General features: G+C 42.0%; 2 protein-coding genes across 3 annotated transcripts in view; both read right to left on the bottom strand.

The window, feature by feature from the left end:
* Window positions 1-20410, bottom strand: part of LOC138949041 (TRMT1-like protein) — a 322855-nt gene that overhangs the window by 286833 nt on the left and 15612 nt on the right. The window lies entirely within an intron of this gene.
* Window positions 661-19923, bottom strand: LOC138947981 (uncharacterized). Its single transcript, XM_070319506.1, has 9 exons — window positions 19784-19923; window positions 11355-11501; window positions 9622-9726; window positions 8613-9413; window positions 7781-7870; window positions 5108-5282; window positions 3103-3294; window positions 2494-2679; window positions 661-1708 (listed from the first exon to the last, which is right to left on the bottom strand). The coding sequence occupies exons 1-9, from the start codon at window positions 19921-19923 to the stop codon at window positions 1412-1414; spliced, it is 2133 nt and encodes a 710-aa protein (XP_070175607.1). The 3' UTR covers window positions 661-1411.

Below are 20410 nucleotides of genomic sequence, written 5' to 3'. Positions count from 1 at the left end.
GATGACACTGCACTTCTGCTGAGTCACTTCAACGGTGTTCAGTAGTGGTCTGTCCTGAGCTAACGGACGCAGCCCACTACCTACTATGCCCCCTACAAACGACATTGACTTTAAGTCGCGGAGCCAGACTGAGTGAGCGTCCCCTCCAATCAATCAATCAATCAATCAATATGAGGCTTATATCGCGCGTATTCCGTGGGTACAGTTGTAAGCGCAGGGATTTATTTACTTTTTTATTTTTAATTTTTATGCAATTTATATCGCGAACATATTCAAGGCGCAGGGATTTATTTATGCCGTGTGAGATGGAATTTTTTTACACAATACGTCACGCATTCGCATCGGCCAGCAGATCGCAGCCATTTCGGCGCATATCCTACTTTTCACGGCCTATTATTCCAAGTCACACGGGTATTTTGGTGGACATTTTTATCTATGCCTATACAATTTTGCCAGGAAAGACCCTTTTGTCAATCGTGGGATCTTTAACGTGCACACCCCAATGTAGTGTACACGAAGGGACCTCGGTTTTTCGTCTCATCCGAAAGACTAGCACTTGAACCCACCACCTAGGTTAGGAAAGGGGGGAGAAAATTGCTAACGCCCTGACCCAGGGTCGAACTCGCAACCTCTCGCTTCCGAGCGCAAGTGCGTTACCACTCGGCCACCCCTCCAGAGAGCAGACCGCCACCACGTCCCTCCGTCGACCCCCCAGAACGTCACACGTTGAAGACTGACAGCAGAACTACTATTCAGGGAAGGATGGAACAGGAACACTGAGACCAAGGTCACCATGAGAGTTCCGGGCAGGAAGGGCCACAAGAGCAAGGACAATTTATATTTTGGATGATTAATGAGATGAGGATGATTATAATGATGCTTTGGATTTCGAATTTGGTTTCAGACTACGTGACAGGGCAGCACTCTACGCTTATTGTCATAAAGAACGTACACTGAAAATGTCAATTTGAGGATGAAAGTTGCTCCTTAATTTAAATGCTTGTTATTCTCTCAGGTTGGCAGGAGATTGGTTCAGCACAACTCGCACGTACTCTTGTTGCACATATCGTATATGTATTTACAGCTCTTCTGTCCCTTTGTTTTTCAGGACAAAAAATGTCAAACAAACAAGATCAACACTTTTGATGGAAGTTCCTTTTTTTTTTTTTTTTTTTTTTTTTAAATACTCGAAAGATATGTCACTGTATAAGCTTGATGTAACCAGATTTGTTCTCCCACTTTTGATGGAAGTTCCTTATGTTTTTTTTAGTTTTTTTAAAATACTCGAAAGATATGTCACTGTATAAGGTTGATGTAACCAGATTTGTTCTCCCACATAACAGGCTACTGTAGCTGTCTTTCAAAAGAATTTTACATTTTATCCATAGTGCATGGGTGGGACTGAAAAATGTCATGCATCCTGGGGGGTCTGGGGGCCGCCAAAGAAAAAAAAAAAGAGAGAAAAAAAAAGGCCATAATCGAATCCGGATTTCAGGCATATACCGGAAGAATCCCACCCATGATAGTGCATACAAACGACAACAATTACCCCAGAGGCAATACCTCCACCCCCATCTGCTGTAGTCTTCTCGCAGTGGGCCAACTGGTTTCGCAGAGAGGTGTACACCTCACACGCAGCGTCTGGTTGTAGCAGGCTGACCGCCATGGTGTAACTCTCGGCCAGTAGGTCTAGGCACCACGCTCCACTCTGAGAGGGGAAATATAACGCACACACATAAGGCAAACGACAACAAAAAAAGTTGTTTAGGGTAACCCAACCGACCCGAAAGAAGAAAAAAAGAAGCCTACCTACTATTTTTGTTGGTCACATTACCCTAAACCAACTTTTTTTGTTGTGGCCTAAAAAGACATTATTTTATGCATATAGTGGCACCTATGGTGTCAGGCCCACTGCCACCAATGAGAGGACACCTGGGATGGTATGCACAAGAAAATGCCCAATCAAGCACTGAACTGAGATTTGAGATTTCAACTAATCCGACCCAATCCTTATGTCCAACCCAACTGGGCACTTTCTCATGCATAACACTTTGTTTACTAACTGTACACAAAATATACCCGTTATTAAAACACACCTGCAATGCTGAGACATTGGCGGTTGACAACAAGGGGGATGTCATCTCAGTTGCCATTGTAAGTGTTGTAAGGCTAGATTTGATTGAGGTTTCTTGAGGTTTAATCTATTATAATGGTGCCACAGAAAACAAACTGATTAAAAAAGACTTGCTCTGATTTAAACTGTCAACTTACAACAGATATATAAAAATACTTGGTCTGATTTAAACTGTCACCTTAGAACATACATTTAGCTAGGACCTTCTTAAATTCCGTAATATGGGCAGTGAACACAAGGCTTTCAAGACATTGTTCTGAACATGCTACATGTACCATACCCATGTCTGACAATATTCAACCTCTTCTAATTAAATTTGGCACAAGATGAGCATTTTCTGAACATTTCCAATAACTTACCTTAGACCAAGAGAAAAAGTTCGGTGACTTCACCAGTTGTGGAAAGTGTTGAGCGCAAAATGCGAGGGCCTTGTCAGTGATCTGAATGGCTGCAATCTGCACCTGTTCTGATGAGCGGTGGTTTTGCTGCAGGGTGCGCGCCAAGTCATGCGCATCCAGAATGATCTGTGTGACGTTCTGAATGCTCTGAAAACATACCTTCACATTAGCACAAACCTCATGAATTGTGCAGTGACTCTCGTAGTTTTTTAATTTAAAACAAAAAAAACACTGTAAAAGAAATTGTTAGACAGTGACCATCACGTTTGTATTCTGACTACCGGGTAATTGTTTTGTTCCAAACACAATGTTCTACAAATACTGCACTATGTTTAGTTCGATCATCTGCTGTGAGAAAAATAATTTTTCCAATTTCCGTGAGATATAGGTTTTGCACTTGCCAGCAACACACATAATTTTAATGTGATTTTCTGAGATTTATGACACTGTCAGATTTGGAGTGTACACTAAAATGTAGTTAGCCATGTGTTCAGACCACTTCCTACACATACACACACGCTCACATACAAAAACAATGACACATGCTGAGAGAATTAGATTGCAACAAACCATCTGATCAATCACAGCCTTAGTGCACTCTTCCAAAAGAGACGGCGGCAGACTCCCAAACGTCTGCATCTCCCAAATTCGCCGGAAGTGTGTTGCCATCCAGCGTTTGGCTCGCTCCGAGAGATCTGCCAGGTTAAACTGAGTGGCCAAGACCAACACATCCGGTACCATCCTTGTGCAGTCTTGACATGGCTGAGAAACAATAGAGAAAAAATCAAAATCAAAAAAACAATGTTAATGTGTTGTATTGGTGTGTATGCACACTACCTGCCACATCTTTCTCCTGCACCCAATGAAGCACGTCACCTAACACGATCTTACCGCGCTGGCTGCAGATAATATTTTCAGAGTTTGAGTCAGACGCATTGGAAACGGAATGATCTGTGGTTGGATCTTTAACGTGTGCAATGATCATTTGTGCACTCTGTGGAAATGATGGTGAGACATGCACTTATTTCTAATCCATCGAATCTCACAACAATTAATATCCACAGCCATGTGTGTCTTCTGCCTCCGAACACACACGCTACAGACCTCGACTCAATGTGCGCAGTTTCGTATAAAAATTATCTTCCAATTTTCCCAGTGTTTTATAAAATAATCATATTATGAAAGCACATACATTCTTATCTTAGTTTTTATGTATTCATTGTTAGCAAACATCGGCACTATTCATGTCTTATTTTAAACGCAATCATTGTTATTTATAGATCACAGGCACTTGATGTAAAGTAGGTCACACACGTGTAAATGTTGTGCCCAGTTCTTGTTTCTGTCTCTGCTATTATTTTAGTTAGCAGGTCTAGTTGAGCACGTATTGTGTATCATGTACCCTCTACTAGTCATTGTGCATTTTAGTTAATGGACTGATGATGTCATTTGTATGGAGTCGACGCACGTGCGAGGATATGTATGTGTGGGAGGGGGGGGGGGGGGGCGCGGGAGATGGAAACTTGCTGTATGTTATGTAATGTATATATTGTGTGTGATACGTGGAAAATGTGATACTATTTATTTGCATGTGTGATACAGGGACAATGTGATATCTGTAGGCCTAGGCCTATACTAGTGATTACTGTGTGTGATACATGAAATGTGATATGAATGCTGTTTTTATATGTTATACTCTTACTTTCTGCCTATGTCTTAATCCCAAGCGCAAGACAAATTCTTCTATGTGAAAATTGAAGCCAATAAAATTTGAGTTGAGTTGAGAGTTGAGTTGAGTATGGAGTCTACACACATGAAGTTGACTCAGCAGGGATTTTGTTTAGCGTCGGCACTTGGTGATACACCAACACTTCTTTCAAATCACCAAAACTGTTGCTGTCATTTCAGCACAATTGTCAAACTTGTTTACTGTGGGGAAAAGTGACATTGAGGAGTGCCAAAAACTCTTAAAAATTACCACAACTTCAGGTGTTTTTGTTGTTGTGATTTGACTGAAATGGAATGGAATAGTGTAAATATTGTTGGGTGCAAAGCCAGTGTGAATGGTTTCTTTCCAGGAGATAAGAAAAGTTCTAGTAAAAGAAATTAAAAAAACACACAAAAAAACCAACCCAGGTAGCTTAAAGGTGGTTTGCTCAAGCTCATTACAAACTCTGAATTCTCACCATCTTTCTTCTTTGTGCATGGGCTGAAACTCCCACGTTCACTCATGTTTTTTCACAATGTGGGTTTTTACGTGTATGACCGCTTTTACCCCGCCATTCTTGCAGCATACGCCGCTTTCAGGGGAAGCATGCTGGGTATTTTCGTGTTTCTATAACCCATCAAACTCTGACATGGGTTACAAGATCTTTTCTGTGCGCACTTGGTCTTGTGCTTGCGTGTACGCACTAAGGGGGTAAGTCACTAGCAGTTCCGCACATAAGTTGACCTGGGAGATTGGAAAAAATATCCACCCTTAACCCACCAGGCGGCCACGGCCAAGATTTGAACTCAGGACCTTTCGAGGCCAATGTCTTATCCACTAGGCCACTGCGCCCGTCTGAATTCTCACCTTGTGGAAGAAATGACAGAAGTCTCTGACAATCTGGAAGCAGAGCCAATCCTTGAAGCCCTGCACGCCGTACATGTCGGAGGCTTGAATGACGGCCGTGATGTCAGTGATAGGAACGTCAACCATGGCTCCATAGAGAAACAGCAAGATGTACTTCATCGAAGGTGCCTTCACACTGCAAGAGAAAGGTGCCAGTTGTAAGTGAAATGTTTAAAAGCTACATGCATAGATGGTAAGGCCAAACACAAATATATGTTGGTTTAGGGTAACGTTACCAAAAAAGATAGGGTCGGTAGGTCGGCTTTAAAAATTTTTTTTTTTTAATTTAGTCGATTTGAAAGGTTACTTCTCTTAATCTTGGTATGGTTCGCAAAATGTGTCAAAAGTTTTTGTTTTTTTGAGAAAGGAGAAGTTTTAGGGTCAGCGGGAAAAAATAGGGTCAGTCGGGTTACCCTAAACCAACATATATTTTTATTTGGCCTAAACAGCCACTGGTACAGTGTATTTCCCCTATTAGGACTCCCTGATATTACTATCCTACCCCCCACCCCCCCCCCCCCTGCCCTAAACCCTTACAGACCTTGCTTTTTTCAAGTTTCTGTTCCTGGCATGTTTTTGTTTACCTTTAAACTATAAAACCCAACCCCCATCCACCTTCTAAAAATGAGTGAGGTCTAAAGGTAGGGGGGGGGGGGGGAGGTGGGTGACCACTGTAGCAGCAAGTCAACAATTAACGCAAAAAAAAAAAAAAAAAAAGTATCTTTACGGTAACATAGGCCAAAAAAATAGGGTCGGTAGGTCGGGAAATTATTTTTTTCTCTTTCCCCAAAACCATATTTTTAAGCTATTTTGCCAAAAAAACCAAAGACTTTTTTTATTTTTTATTTATTTTTTATTTTTTCCCAAATGCCAAAAAAAGTCTAGGGTCGCGCGAAAAAATAGGGTCGGTCAGGATACCGTAGACAGACTATTTGTGTGTGTGCATAATGCATACATTCTTTCTTTCTTTCTGTATTTGGTGTTTAACGTCGTTTTCAACCATTCAAGGTTATATCGCGACGGGGGAAAGGGGGAGATGGGATAGGGGAAAGGGGGGAGATGGGATAGAGCCACTTGTTAATTGTTTTTTGTTCACAAAAGCACTAATCAAAAAATTGCTCCAGGGGCTTGCAACGTAGTACAATATATGACCTTACTGGGAGAATGCAAGTTTCCAGTACAAAGGACGTAACATTTCTTACATACTGCTTGACTAAAATCTTTACAAACATTGACTATATTCTATACAAGAAACACTTAACAAGGGTAAAAGGAGAAACAGAACCTGTTAGTCGCCTCTTACGACATGCTGGTTAGCATCGGGTAAATTCTTTCTCGTCCCAACCAATATGGGACTCCCCCTAACCCGCGGGGGGTATAATGCATACATCTCGTTGCTCAGGTGAGTGAATGTCTTAAAATCGACAGAACTTTTACTGCCCCAAACTTGCCACTTCATAACATCAGCAGGCATAAGACTATGAACGACACAACGCTGAAGGAAAAGAAGGTTTCCCGTAAACACACACAATAAACCAAATGTCAACGTTAATGTCTGAATAATACGCAGGCACTGAAATCTGAACATCTCTGAAAATACATGAAGAAGAAAAGTGCAACTCCAGGCATTATACTTTGTGATGGTTATTGGCGTTAAAAGTACAAGAATTGAAGAGGAGAACACTGTTGGATACTTTTGCTCCCTATACCACTACCAAAGGACTTCAATTTTTGAGTGATGAAAGTCCATTTTCAATTAATGCACCAGCCAACCATAAATCTTTGAGACTGAATTAGGTTAGTCAAGAGCAAAAAAGCACTGCCCCTTTAAAGGCTGACATATAGTCCTATTTAATTAGTTTAATTACTTCCAGGGCTTTTCCCATCGTTGCGGGGATGTTTAAGCTTCCTGCAAAGTTTTAGGTTTGAAGTCCTTACCAATTACGAGAAATAACTAATTCTTTATTGCTATGTTTAGCAACAGTTCTCCAGGACTTGGGCTATTTTTAGACCGTTGACGTCACTTTGTGACGTTTCGTAAACCAAAGATGGCGTCGGAGACAGTCAAAGTGCGGTTGCGTACAATGGCAAAAAAGATATAAGTAAACCCGTCTAAAGCTGTCAAGGCCACTAAATCTGCTGAGAAGAGAAGGTGGACTCCTCACCACGCAGCACCAGCGCTGGGTCGCGCTGGAAGAAAGATTGTTTTCGTCAGAGGCCCATCGCTTCAAATTGAGAACCAAGTACAAAGGGGATACTGAACTCGCCAAAGTTTTGCTGGACACGCGAGTACATAGGCCTATTAGATAATTAGATGTACTTGTAGCTTGTCAGCTGAAGCCTGTGGCCTTTTTCTTGCGAATATGTGCTGTGAGAGATCGTATATTTCCGCCTGCGCAATTTCCGGAAAACATCATCTTTCACTTTGAGACTGTTCTGTTTACATTCGACACTATCAACACCACTCTGCAATACTGAAATAATTTTTCTGTGTTCGAAAGCTACAGCCAATCGTTATTATATCCCCTTAGGTACAGTTTTATAACATTATTGGCACATGTAAACAATATGAATTAATTAATGAACGCTACGAATATGGCAGCCTTTAAAGAACAGAGGTGTCAACGTACTTACTCGTGGAGTTCAATTTCAATTTCATCAGTCTCAGACCAAGAACCTGCAAACATGGCACTGAAGTACTCACATCGGGCAGCAAGAATGCACCTGAAATGGAACAAGATCAAGACAAAATATAATGAAAAATGATGGATCCTGATCCGTCTGCATGAAAATAAGAGTGTACTTGAGTGTTTGAATCCCAGGATCATTCAACTTGTGAGTCATTAACTGGCACACAAAGCTACGTCAGACAATGTTCCATGTGTATGTCTACATTTTAATGGGAAAAAATGCTTTTATTGTTTCAGTGGAACCCCCTTTTAAGACCTAAACAAATCTGAGAAAATCAGGTCTTGGGCGGGGATGTAGCTCAGTCGGTAGCGTGCTGGATTTGTATCCAGTTGGCCGCTGTCAGTGTGAGTTCGTCCCCACGTTCGGCGAGAGATTTATTTCTCAGAGTCAACTTTGTGTGCAGACCCTCCTCGGTGTCCGAACACCCCCCGTGTGTACACGCAAGCACAAGACCAAGTGCGCACGAAAAAGATCCTGTAATCCATGTCAGAGTTCGGTGGGTTATAGAAACACGAAAATACCCAGCATGCTTCCTCCGAAAACGGCGTATGGCTGCCTAAATGGCGGGGTAAAAAACGGTCATACACGTAAAATTCCACTCGTGCAAAAAACACGAGTGTACGTGGGAGTTTAAGCCCACGAACGAAGAAGAAGAAGGTCTTAAAAAGGATGGAGTCTTAAATTGGGAGTAAATTTACAGAGATTATGAATAGAAAGTCTGAGAAAACTGGGTCTTGAAAGGGAGGTTCCACTGTATTGCTACACCCACGCTTACCTGTGTGCCATCAGCTTCTGACCCTCCACCTTCAAACAGCAGTCTGTCTTGTCACCGCTTTGGTAAAACTGTAGGAGATCCGACGACAGATTACTGCAAGGCCTGTAAGAAATATCCTTGTTGCTGTCACCCTCACATTTTTCTTCGGCCAGTCCAACAGTTGTGTTCTCAGCTGTTGCGGGACATTCTTTCACAGGGCTGTCTTTTGATGAATTATCGCTCGTGACCTCTGTGTCATCTCCTTCATCCTTGTTCAGTTGATTACTGTGTGCACCGTTTTCGCTTGTAAGACTGTCCGGCAGAGAAGCCGTCTCAGTGACACTGGAATCACCCGTAGACGACTCGAGTATCTTGGAATCTCCGGCATTATTTTCCGCCAAAACTGCAGAATACCCTGCTGATCCTTGCTTTCCCCGACAGTGAGAATTTGCCCCAGTATTTTCATCTGAATCTATATCCTCAGGATTTGCATCCTTACTTGCAGTAAGCTCTCTTGCACTACCGTTTTCCTTCTCTGCATCCTGGCTACCCTCGTCATCTGCAGAAGCTTCTTCAACCACTGCATCAGGAAGAGTTGATGATGCCAGTTGTTCATCTTCTGAACGAATCGTCTGTGAGGTTTGAGAAGAACTGACATCAGCTGATTTTGTCTCCTCTGGTCCATTTTGAGTCTGGTTGTCGGCAATATTTGGGACTTCATCAGAACAGTCGACTACTAATCCTGAGATGTCAACATGGTCTGGAAGTTTGAGTCCTCTGATGATGAATCCTTTGTCCATATGTTCTGATGTGTAGAGAGTACTGCAAAAGAAAAAGTATTTAAAATGAGCATCTTATGTAGGCTGTGCACATTTGAATATTTGTGTTTGCATGCATATGTGCAAATGATTTGTGTCTGTGCATGTACGTGTCTCAGATTGTGGGTGTGAGTATATATATGTGGCATCCCTAAACATTACTTCACCAAGAGAATATGTTTCAATCATGCACATATCAGCATGATACTCACTCAAGAAATGTTTTGCTCTCATCTGGTGACTTTTGGCTAAGCTGAAGAACTGGCAATTCCCCCGGCGATGATTGAAACCAGTCGTCAATCGGTACACCATGCAACCTGGAACACCAGAGGCAATCAAAACCAATGTTTGAACAGCTGTTTTGCATTAAAAAGCAGTTAATTTTTCGTGTACTACTTACACAGTGGAACCTTCCTTTAAGACAACTCTCTTTAAGAAAAGTCCCTTTTAAGACCTCGCTTATTTTGCTCATAATATTAACATCAATAGATTTACCTCTACTTTAAGAACCACCATCCCCTTCCCCTGTGGACCCCCCCCCCCCCCTCTTTGTAAGATCTGATTTTCTCAGATTTTTGAGGTCCCAAAAGGGGGTTCCACTATATCCACAGAGAATCCGAGTTTTCCCAAAATCAGAGTATAACTGTTAAAAATTGCAGAGGGAGGAGGTGAAGAGGGGGATACTCATATTCATAAACATAAAAATCTACGAAGTATGATCGAGTGCATGCACATGGAAGTTGCAGCCCAAAATTTAAACTTTAGCACAAGAACAAGAATGAAGAGGAAGAGCATACAATCTCCAACGTGACCCATTACCACCATGGTAGCTCAGTTGGTAGAGCACTGGACTTGTGAATCGGAAGGTCGCTGGTTCGAATTCGGGCTGGGACAGACACTGGTCAACTTTATGTGCAGACCCAGAGACGGAAGCCATGTCCCCCCCCCTGTGTCACCACAATGGCACGTACAAGACCTTGGTCATTCTGCCATAAGTGCAGGTGGCTGAATACACCTAAACACGCAGACACCTGGGTAGCGAGACTCTGTTGCTGCTAGCTTTCCACTGGGAGGAAGCGACCCGAATTTTCCAGCAATGGAACAATAAATTAATGAAAATGAAATGAAAAAAAAAGAAAAATGAAATACACTTTGATGAGTGGATCACTTCATGCACTGACAGGGACATGCGCACTGCACGTGACTTCCCACGATGCTAGAGAATATCTGGGTCGACTCTGTACCATACATGTGCTTGCCTCTACTAAGAAATGAATAAAGCTTGGAACACACTGACAGGAGTTGCCTCCGTGTATGTGCTGAACTGAAAGACGTTACAGATCCTATTCCACCTTGAAGCAGCAACCTTGATATCAAGGGTCGATCAATCTCTCCTTTTTTAAAGTCCCATCTTAAAGCCAGACAAATGCACACAGATCTTTGCCACACTATACCTGCTTCTGATGATCAGTTGGTGTCCTGGAAATACATGACTGCCGTTCACATACTGCATGTCTGGGAATATTTCTTCACGTCTTATTCTGAAACACAGGAAGAAAGTCAAACACCGGCACCATCAGTTGATTAGGCCAAAAAAAAAAAAAGGTCTGTTTACGGTAACCCGACCGATCCTATTTTTTCCGCGCGACCCTAGACTTTCTTTGGCATTTGGGGAAAAAAAAAAAAAAAAAATCTTGTTTTTTTTTGCAAAATAACGTAAAAATATGGTTTTTTGGAGAGAAAAAAAAAACACAAAAATCCCGACCCTATTTTTTTGGCCTATGTTACCGTAAACAGACCTTTTTTTTTTTTTGGCCTTAAAAGAAAAGTCTAGTCATGAAAGAATTTGATGAATAACTGTTCGGTTAGATAATGCAGTAAGACGTAAGACATTTTATTGATTAAACAAGAGTTTTTTAACATTCCAGCACAAACGCCATCGTACCCGGGTGACTTGTTTAATTTCAATTTCTTGATACCAATCTCTATCTCATCAGCCGAGATGGGCTCATCTAGGTAGTCACTGCCGGGTGTGTCCTTGGTCACTTCAGAGTGGTCGCTAGCCGGGTTGCCTTCACCACCTAAAATGCACCTGAAGTGGTCCCACCACTCCCTACTACTTATGCAGTATTGGACGAGAGAGATTTCCTTGGTTGTGAGGTTGGTAAATCAGTCTGATTAATATTTAAAATGAATGGACAAACAAACATTAATGCACCAATGCCTATTTATATATATTTATATGGGAGATTTATATAGCGCTTGACGTTCTCTAAGCGCTTTACATATTAATTTCTGCCGTGTGAGATGGAATTTTGTACACAATATATCACGCATTCATATCGGCCAGTAAATCTCAAGCCATTACGGCGAATATTTACTTTTTACGGCCTATTATTCCAAGTCACATGGGTATTTGGTGGACATTTTTTATCTATGCCTATACAATTTTGCCAGGAAAGACCCTTTTGTCAATCGTGGGATCTTTAACGTGCACACCCCAATGTAGTGTACACGAAGGGACCTCGGTTTTTCTTCTCATCCGAAAGACTAGCACTTGAACTCACCACCTGGGTTAGGAAAGGGGGAAGAAAATTGCTTACGCCCCAACCCAGGGTTGAACTCGCAACCTCTCGCTTCCGAGGCAAGTGCACTTACCACTCGGCTATACCCTTTCCCTTACATAAATTTACAAAAAGGCCTCTGCCCGGGAGGTTCTGTCTTTCTGCTGCACTTTTCATTGTTTACAGATTCAGCATTAATTGTTGATGAAGATTCAAGCTTTTTTGCCTGATCTGGGGTTCTAATTGTTTGTCATCAGATCAGCCTCAGAGGAGGGTTCGGTTTAATAATGCACCATAGACGGGCGCTGTGGCGGGGTGGTAAGACATCGGCCTCTTAATCGGAAGGTTGAGGGTTCGAATCCCTGCCGCAGCCGCCTGGTGGGTTAAGTGTGGAGATTTTTCCGATCTCCCAGGTCAACTTATGTGCAGACCTGCCAGTGGCTTATCCCCCTTCGTGTGTACACGCAAGCACAAGACCAAGTGCGCACGGAAAAGATCCTGTAATCCATGTCAGAGTTCGGTGGGTTATAGAAACACGAAAAATACCCAGCATGCTTCCTCCGAAAGCGGCGTATGGCTGCCTAAATGGCGGGGTAAAAACGGTCATACACGTAAAATTCCACTCGTGCAAAAACACGAGTGTACGTGGGAGTCTAAGCCCATGAACGAAGAAGAAGAAATAACGCACCATTGATGCACATAAATTCTGAAAATGACCCAGAATAGACCCTATCGGTATTGTAATATTTTACACGGGTTTTACGGGATACCCATAGTGTGCCCTTGGCAAGTATGGCCGTCCGTCCCTAGCGGCCATTATCTACTGGGACGGCAAGCTAAGCACGGGCGACCATGTTCTACCCAAGTGACTTACTTGATACGGGGATCCCTTTCGGGGCGACGTAACGTCTGTGTGGTTCTGATTTCTCTGATTAACTGCGCCTACCCGCCGGTCGAGAATTCGCACGTCACTTCCACTGCGTCATAATCATTCCTTCGGCCTATATTAGTTACGTCAGCTGTCTTGGCATGACAACCCTTCCGACAGTCACGGTTTCTCTTACATTCCTCCCCGTTTTATCAAAGACCCCTTTAATTACGAATGATTGTATTGCAAATCAAATCTCCTCTTAACTATAATCCTCATTTTATTCATTCTAAAACAACATTGACCCATTATGTTACTTCCCGGCACTTAACTAAATAACGTATTAACTTGTTTTTCTTTATAAACTCCCACTATAATGGTGCTGCAATTAATGCTATTATTTATCAAAATATATAGTGTTCCATTTAACTTTATCCTAACTGTACTATGCCAGGCCAGACTGTTTGGTAACTTAGCAAAAGTTTATATTTTGCTGACGCCACTATTGAAAATTGATTCATACAATGCTTTAATAACTTATGTACTTTGTCAGAAGATTTGAGAATACCACGGCCCGCTATGGAATTATAGAAATCTCAATGTGAATAAAAAGAGTACATTCCCCAATATACATTAGATAAATTTTGGGAACATAAAACCCACTTTATAACAATTACAATCCAAAACTAAACAGCAACAGTTGTTTTACGGGTATCAAACATTTAAGTCCAGCTTACCTTCTAAACCGTTGAACAACGAGATAATGTAAACAAATGTGGAACAAATTTGTAGAACACAACCGAGTTCAGCTTACCGGCTGAACAACAATTCAACAACAGTAACACTTTTTAAACAACAACAGAACTTCAAAATCTGGGTCCATCAACCAACAAGTGGCCTCCACTGGTCTCCAATTGCCAACCCAGCTGGAAAACACAAACGTCTTCACAACATGCACCACGAGCAACAGTGCTTCTATGGGCTGTTTAAAAGACCATTTAATGATGAATATTCAATTCATCAAGGGGACCGACGAGCCTCGTCAGCTCAAGACCAAAGCAAAGGACGCGCTCGTTCGTTCTCGAACAAACACCCGACCGACGCACCGGTAGCGAAAGACCATAACGACCCTGAAGTTTATATGACGTCTTCAAATGTGAGAAGAGTCACTACCATCATGGTTTCAGTTTTAAGTCTCCACTGGCCGTTCGTTTAGGTACAACCACCCGACCGGCGCAACGGTAGCGAAAGACCAGAACGACCCTGTTCGTTCTCGAACAATCACCCGACCGACGCACCGGTAGCGAAAGACCATAACGACCCTGAAGTTTATTTGACGTCTTCAAATGTGAGAAGAGTCACTACCATCATGGTTTCAGTTTAAGTCTCCACTGGCCGTTCGTTCATGTACAACCACCCGACCGGCGCAACGGTAGCGAAAGACCAGAACGACCCTGCAGTTTAGTTGACGTCTACAAACTTGAGACGAGTCACTGCAATCATGGTTTCAGTCTCCATTAGCTGTAAACACGCGACTGATACGGCTTGACTCGGATTTCCAGCTGCACGGATTCACTGAGTACATCTTCCTTCTTGCTACCTATACCCCTTTGATCTTACCATGCCAAGCTGCAACGCCGGCTACCGCAAAGTGTTTTAGTGGCTTGTCTTGCCGGTATACTTTGCTCAATGTAAGTGCTGAAACCTTTCGTCTAGAGCAATGTAAGTACAGCGACTGCCCCTTTCCAACCTTGTTTTGCCCTGGCTGAATTTGTAAGCGGTATACTTCTCTAGTAATGGCAAGTTATCCTTCATTCTTATGACTGTAACAGATATTTGGAGGAAAACCGCAGCTATTTCGGGATATGCATCCCAAGTTGTAAACCCCACATTATTGTCTAAAATACTGGCTGTGATGTAATAGGTTTTCTGATTTCCGAAATTATCAATTATTCACTATTCCAATGTGGTAACACAAGTAGTAGAGTTCCTAAACTCTCTGTTGGCTAAATCAGCCACAAAGTGCAATAATTTCTGTTGATACAGTATGCTGTACTGCTAACTTTCTGTTACAACTTTACAAAGGAGCATTGCACACACAGATTTAGAGAGGACTACTGTTTTCTGCGTTAAATTCACAGCTTTTCCACAGCAATACGGTTCTTTTACATTTCAATCATCTTTCCAAGCCATTTTTTCTTTTCCTTTCTTTCGCCATTTCCATATTTTTTCCAGGACAATGCCTTTCTTTCCATGGCAATGCCATTTTTTCGCTTCTTTCCATGTCCAGCATCTTTCCAGGACAATGCCATTTTTTCTTTTCTTTTTCCATTTCCATCATCTTTCCAGGACAATGCCTTTCTTTCCATGTCCATCATCTTTCCAGGACAATGCCTTTCTTTCCATGTCCATCATCTTTTCGTGGCAATACCTTTCCATTTTGCAACACATGTCAACATAATCCTTTCCAAGTATCTGCTTTGTCTTTGTGTACTGCTCTTGTTTGGGTTTTTTAAACATCACTGCAGACCTGAATTGTTATCAGCAGATCAGCAGCTTATATGATTTTTAATCTTCTTTTCATCTGTACGAGACACCCTCTTCATTCTTATATCAAACTTCAGGCTTTCCTGCTAGTGCTACCTGCAGAAATAGAAACATCCCCCATCGCATGTGAAGTGCTTCGTTACACTAGATAACTGCATATATATGTGCACGTGCTTGGCCACTCTTCTTTTACCTACAGTTGGTGCAAAACCACCGAACACCGCAAGGAACTTGAGCTGCTAGGAAATGTTTGAGTATCTCCTTCTTTGGTGTTGACCTATAAAAGCTTCTCTGGGGAGCACTACCAGTATTTGAAAACAGGCCCCCACCCTTAGGCTGTCTGCGATAGGCATTTTGTGCAACTGTCTCCCTTTTCACCCGTTCTGAAAAACAGGACCACGGAGCGTAACTGCTTGCTGCGGCGGTGTTCTGAGACACAACTATTCTCAGCTACCCGACCATTTAAGCTTCAGGTTAACTGAGCATATCGGTCTCAAATTCTGTCTCCACCCGCTGTGAAAACGGGAACATGGGTATGGAGAATTGGCCTGCCACTGCAGTTCTGACAATGTTAGAAACACAAAGACCACTCTCACGTGACTACGGATCGCAACTGTCAATGTCCTGAGACAAAACTTATCAGTCTCAGCTTCCCAACACCAGGAACTTGGTGTTGAACTGAGCGTCTTGGTCTCAAGTTCCTTATCCTCCCGCTATAAAAACGGAACCATGGGCACGGATAAGTTCGCCCTGCCACCGCAGTTCTGACAGTTTTACAGATGACCACTATCACGTGTCACTCAAAGCTCGATGTGATCTGAACGTCTTGGTCTCCACTTGCCTTTGATTATGCTCCGTGTTCAAATGCACCATTTGCCGACAGTGTGTTTTAGTGACAAAGCGCCATTTTCTACTCGATACCCGGCGAAACGAGGATTTAGAGCGGCTCCGTCTACACCTGTTAATTCGTATTGTTTAGGAGTTCAGTGCAGCCGACACAAACAGAAATACAGCGGTCCAGAAACAACTGGTCGCCCGGTATCGTTTGTATCCTGCAGTTCAACTGCAATCCATTTTTTACGTGAAGAATACTCGGAAACGCTGTTGAAAGTTTCTCCCGACAAACATCGCGACTTCTTATCACTTTTGATATTTGTTACGTACCGTACCTGTTTGCTGTTAAACGGTCTCGTAAACTTATCATTCCAATATCCTATTATGGATATTTCTTACCCAGTTCTCCACCAGCCAAACAATTATTATCGATGACCATGAATTAAGGTGAATGTAAGCAACTTAAATTTCAAAGCGTATAATGCACAATGACTAATAATGGTCTACAGAATGAATGCCTTATACTTTCAATGAATTAATCGATCACTGTGAAACAATGCAAACAGTGACTACATTACCCCCTAAATCAATAAAGTGTTGTACACACACGAAATACAAACAAATTAAACCACTAATTTACAGTTCATCCAAAACGTGTTTGATGTTCTTTAATTTCTTTCTTTCTTTGTTGTTCATTTATTCATTTACATTTTCTTTTTATTTGTAACCCCGTGAACAATGAGTGAACAACCATAATTATATGGAACTAAGTGAAATGGAAATGAAGTGATACTCCTTCGTGAATTTACGTCACAAGCTTACGAAAACTAAAACAGTCGACGTCACCCAAACCAAGACTACGAGACTGGAGTTCCGCAATGCTTATGATCCTGGGTTGACCAAGACTACACCAACAGCACAAACGCTATATTGAAAATCGAACGAACTCGGCAGTTTACAAGACTTCACGATTTGGACCCAAAAATGTCTGAAACAGAAAGCACAGAATCTAGCGAAGATTCTTCAAGAGCAAAGAATAATAAATCCGATAACAAAATCGCACCTTGCAAAAGCAAACTGAACATTATTGTCTCTACGATCAGCGCTAGCGATCTACGAGAGGATCTAGTGATGACCGCATGTGGTACGACGCATGCGTAAATTTCACCGGATTTTATCCGAGAAAATCACATGCAAATAGAACAGTGTAACGGGAAACAAAGAAACCCTAATCGAATTGTAGAAAATGAAAATTTATTTCTGAAAAACGCCGAAGTTGTCAATGTTCTGCCTCACAGACGGCTACGTGGCCTCTGTAGAACGAACGACTGCTACCAAACGAAAGAGAAAACAAAAATAGATCCAGACAGATCTAAGATCAAAGCATACCTCGTTTCAAAGTAAATCTACAGCAAACAGGCAGGGTTAATAACAGAATGCGAACGAGATCTAGATCTGAATTCTGAAGATTCAGTACTGGAAACAAAATCTCAACAACAAAATATCTTGAGCGAAATCCAGCTCGCTGCCGCACGAAAAAGACGAAACGTACGCGGACGAAACGGTTATGATGCAATCTACACACATTTTACGCGATGCATAAATGAACATAGTCTGATAGCTGAACTTAATATTCCCATAACAAACCGAACATAGTCCGATAGCTGAACTTTTAAACGCCATATTCCCTATTCAAACCGGCAAAGTCTGATAGCTGAACTTTTAAACGCCATATCCCCTATTCAAACCGGCAAAGTCTGATAGCTGAACTTAATATTCCCATATCAAAACCATAAATCCATCATGCTATTACAAGTAAACTTACGACGATCAACACGAAAAACACAACACTCGAACCGGAAGCAACACACATAATGGCGGCCTTGAAAAAATAATTATGATCTCACTTCCGGTTCTAACGTTAAGCAGACGACATCTCCAACGAACGCCAAAATAAATTGGAAGAATTTTTAAACTTAAAAACTATTCCATCAACCCTCCTATTCAAAATGCATCTCCTTCATTATAACAACAAACACCTTGCAAATATAATAACAAAAACTTGCTCAAAGCAACGGATTGTAGGTATTTTGTAAACCGCAAGTGGCCTCGTTCGTCACAACTTGCGACGTTTGATATCTGTGCAACGGGAAATTAATCAAAAACCTACTTGTCTAATATTATTAAAAACATAAGAATTTGTTTATTTCATTCCAGGAACCCGAAACGTTTCCCAGTTTATTGTTTTTACCGTCAAGTTCTCACTCGGCTACACTTTGTGCACCCGATTGAGTCTACAGAGGCAACGGAAACTCAAAAATCTCTAAACGATTTCGAATTAAAAACATAAGACTTTGTTTAATTCATTCCAGGAATCCGAAACGTTACCCAATTCAATTATGTTTACAATCAAGTTCTCACTCGGCTACACTTTGTGCACCCGATTGAGTCTATAGAGGCAACGGAAACTAAAAATTCCCTAAACAATTTCGAAACTAAAACAATCCTTTACTCCTATGCAAGGTAACCATAAATTAGAATGAAACAAAAAAGGAGGACACCGGAGGAAACTCCATATGTCCCCGGCAGTCAATCAGATCATCACCAGAGACGTTTTCCACCAATGTAATATTTTACACGGGTTTTACGGGATACCCATAGTGTGCCCTTGGCAAGTATGGCCGTCCGTCCCTAGCGGCCATTATCTACTGGGACGGCAAGCTAAGCACGGGCGACCATGTTCTACCCAAGTGACTTACTTGATACGGGGATCCCTTTCGGGGCGACGTAACGTCTGTGTGGTTCTGATTTCTCTGATTAACTGCGCCTACCCGCCGGTCGAGAATTCGCACGTCACTTCCACTGCGTCATAATCATTCCTTCGGCCTATATTAGTTACGTCAGCTGTCTTGGCATGACAACCCTTCCGACAGTCACGGTTTCTCTTACAGTATTCCAAGCTCTCGTAATCTCTCGCAAACTTCAGAGCATATAGCAAAGCATGCGGTACAGCGATCTCGTGCGAGCTGCACAAGCCAAGGTTCAAAGTTCTCGCGATGTTCAACGCATAACAAAGAGCGTGTCTCGCGAGAGCTGCTCAGATACCGAAAAGGTCTATTCCCTCCAGTGAGTCAAAGGGTGAATCGAGATTACTTAATTACCACTGTGCCACCCATGCATATTCACAGAGAAATGAACTATTGTTGTCTTGTCTTGCCTGTTACATCATTAAACACACATATATGCATACAGACAGACAAACTGACACACAAACATGATGCAGTGACAATTTCTTAGCTCAGGTGGGGCGGGATTGCTACTACAAAGATTAGCCTGCTTCTTTGGAAAAGAACATTCTGGGAGTGGTGAACCCCCTTATCTGCTTGGTACTATACATACATGTCTTCGTCTATGTCCCTTCAGAATTTGATAGAGGGAGGGGCTCAAATTACCCATAGTCTTTTCCTCCCAGTCTGAACCTTGCCAGAAACATAAACATTGATGTCTCAGGGATTATTTACAACGCAGAAGTTCAACATTACCGTCTCTGGCTATACATACCTCAGCATATCATTGCGGAGCTTCTCTGACATTTGTGCCTGGTGTCTCTCCTCTTCTTTCTTTGAGCGAGACATGAAGGCAGTGTTGTGGTTTAGTTGATCGGCAACGCTTGTGAGCTTCTGATTCTTTACTTTCGTCATGATTGAATTTGACAACTGTGTCCCTATCAGTCTATCATACTATGTCTCTTCGTATTAATCTCACACCTGGAAGATCCCCCAGAAGTCTATGTTTGCTTCCGAATGAAAGAACAAAAACGTGAGTGCAAATGATTGTCACATTTCCGAAGAATTTCGTTGAAAAAGAAGTAAAGGAACCTACAATGAAGCACGTCACCTAACACGATCTTGCCGCGCTGGTTGCAGACGATATTTTTAGAGTTTGAGTCAGACGCAATAGAAACGGAATGTTCTGTGGTTTAAAAAGCAGCCGACAGGCGACGTGGTTTGAAGAAAAAAACGAAAATATCTTCTTGTCTTGTTGCAGCAAAACAAACTAATGGCAGAAGGCTGCTGCTGTTAGAAACACTCTCTGCGTACACATGATTATGATTATTTGGTTTCGGTAAAATGAGAACGCGGAGACAAACCGAACGCACTCTTCATTCAAAAAGAAGAATGCATGGGA

The sequence above is a fragment of the Littorina saxatilis genome, linkage group LG15, assembly GCF_037325665.1.
Source record: "Littorina saxatilis isolate snail1 linkage group LG15, US_GU_Lsax_2.0, whole genome shotgun sequence".
NCBI lineage: Eukaryota > Metazoa > Mollusca > Gastropoda > Littorinimorpha > Littorinidae > Littorina > Littorina saxatilis.
The sequence above is the reverse complement of the archived record's forward strand: the minus strand, read 5'-3'. Positions and strand labels throughout refer to the sequence as shown.

Coding starts and splice junctions, on each gene's coding strand:
- LOC138947981 (XM_070319506.1), bottom strand. CDS start 19,923: ATGACGAAAGTAAAGAATCAGAAGCTCACAAGCGTTGCCGATCAACTA. Junction 7,871..8,612: donor CAGAAGCTGATGGCACACAG/GTAAGCGTGGGT, acceptor GTTCCATTTCAG/GTGCATTCTTGCTGCCCGAT. Junction 2,680..3,102: donor AGGCTGTGATTGATCAGATG/GTTTGTTGCAAT, acceptor GTATGTTTTCAG/AGCATTCAGAACGTCACACA.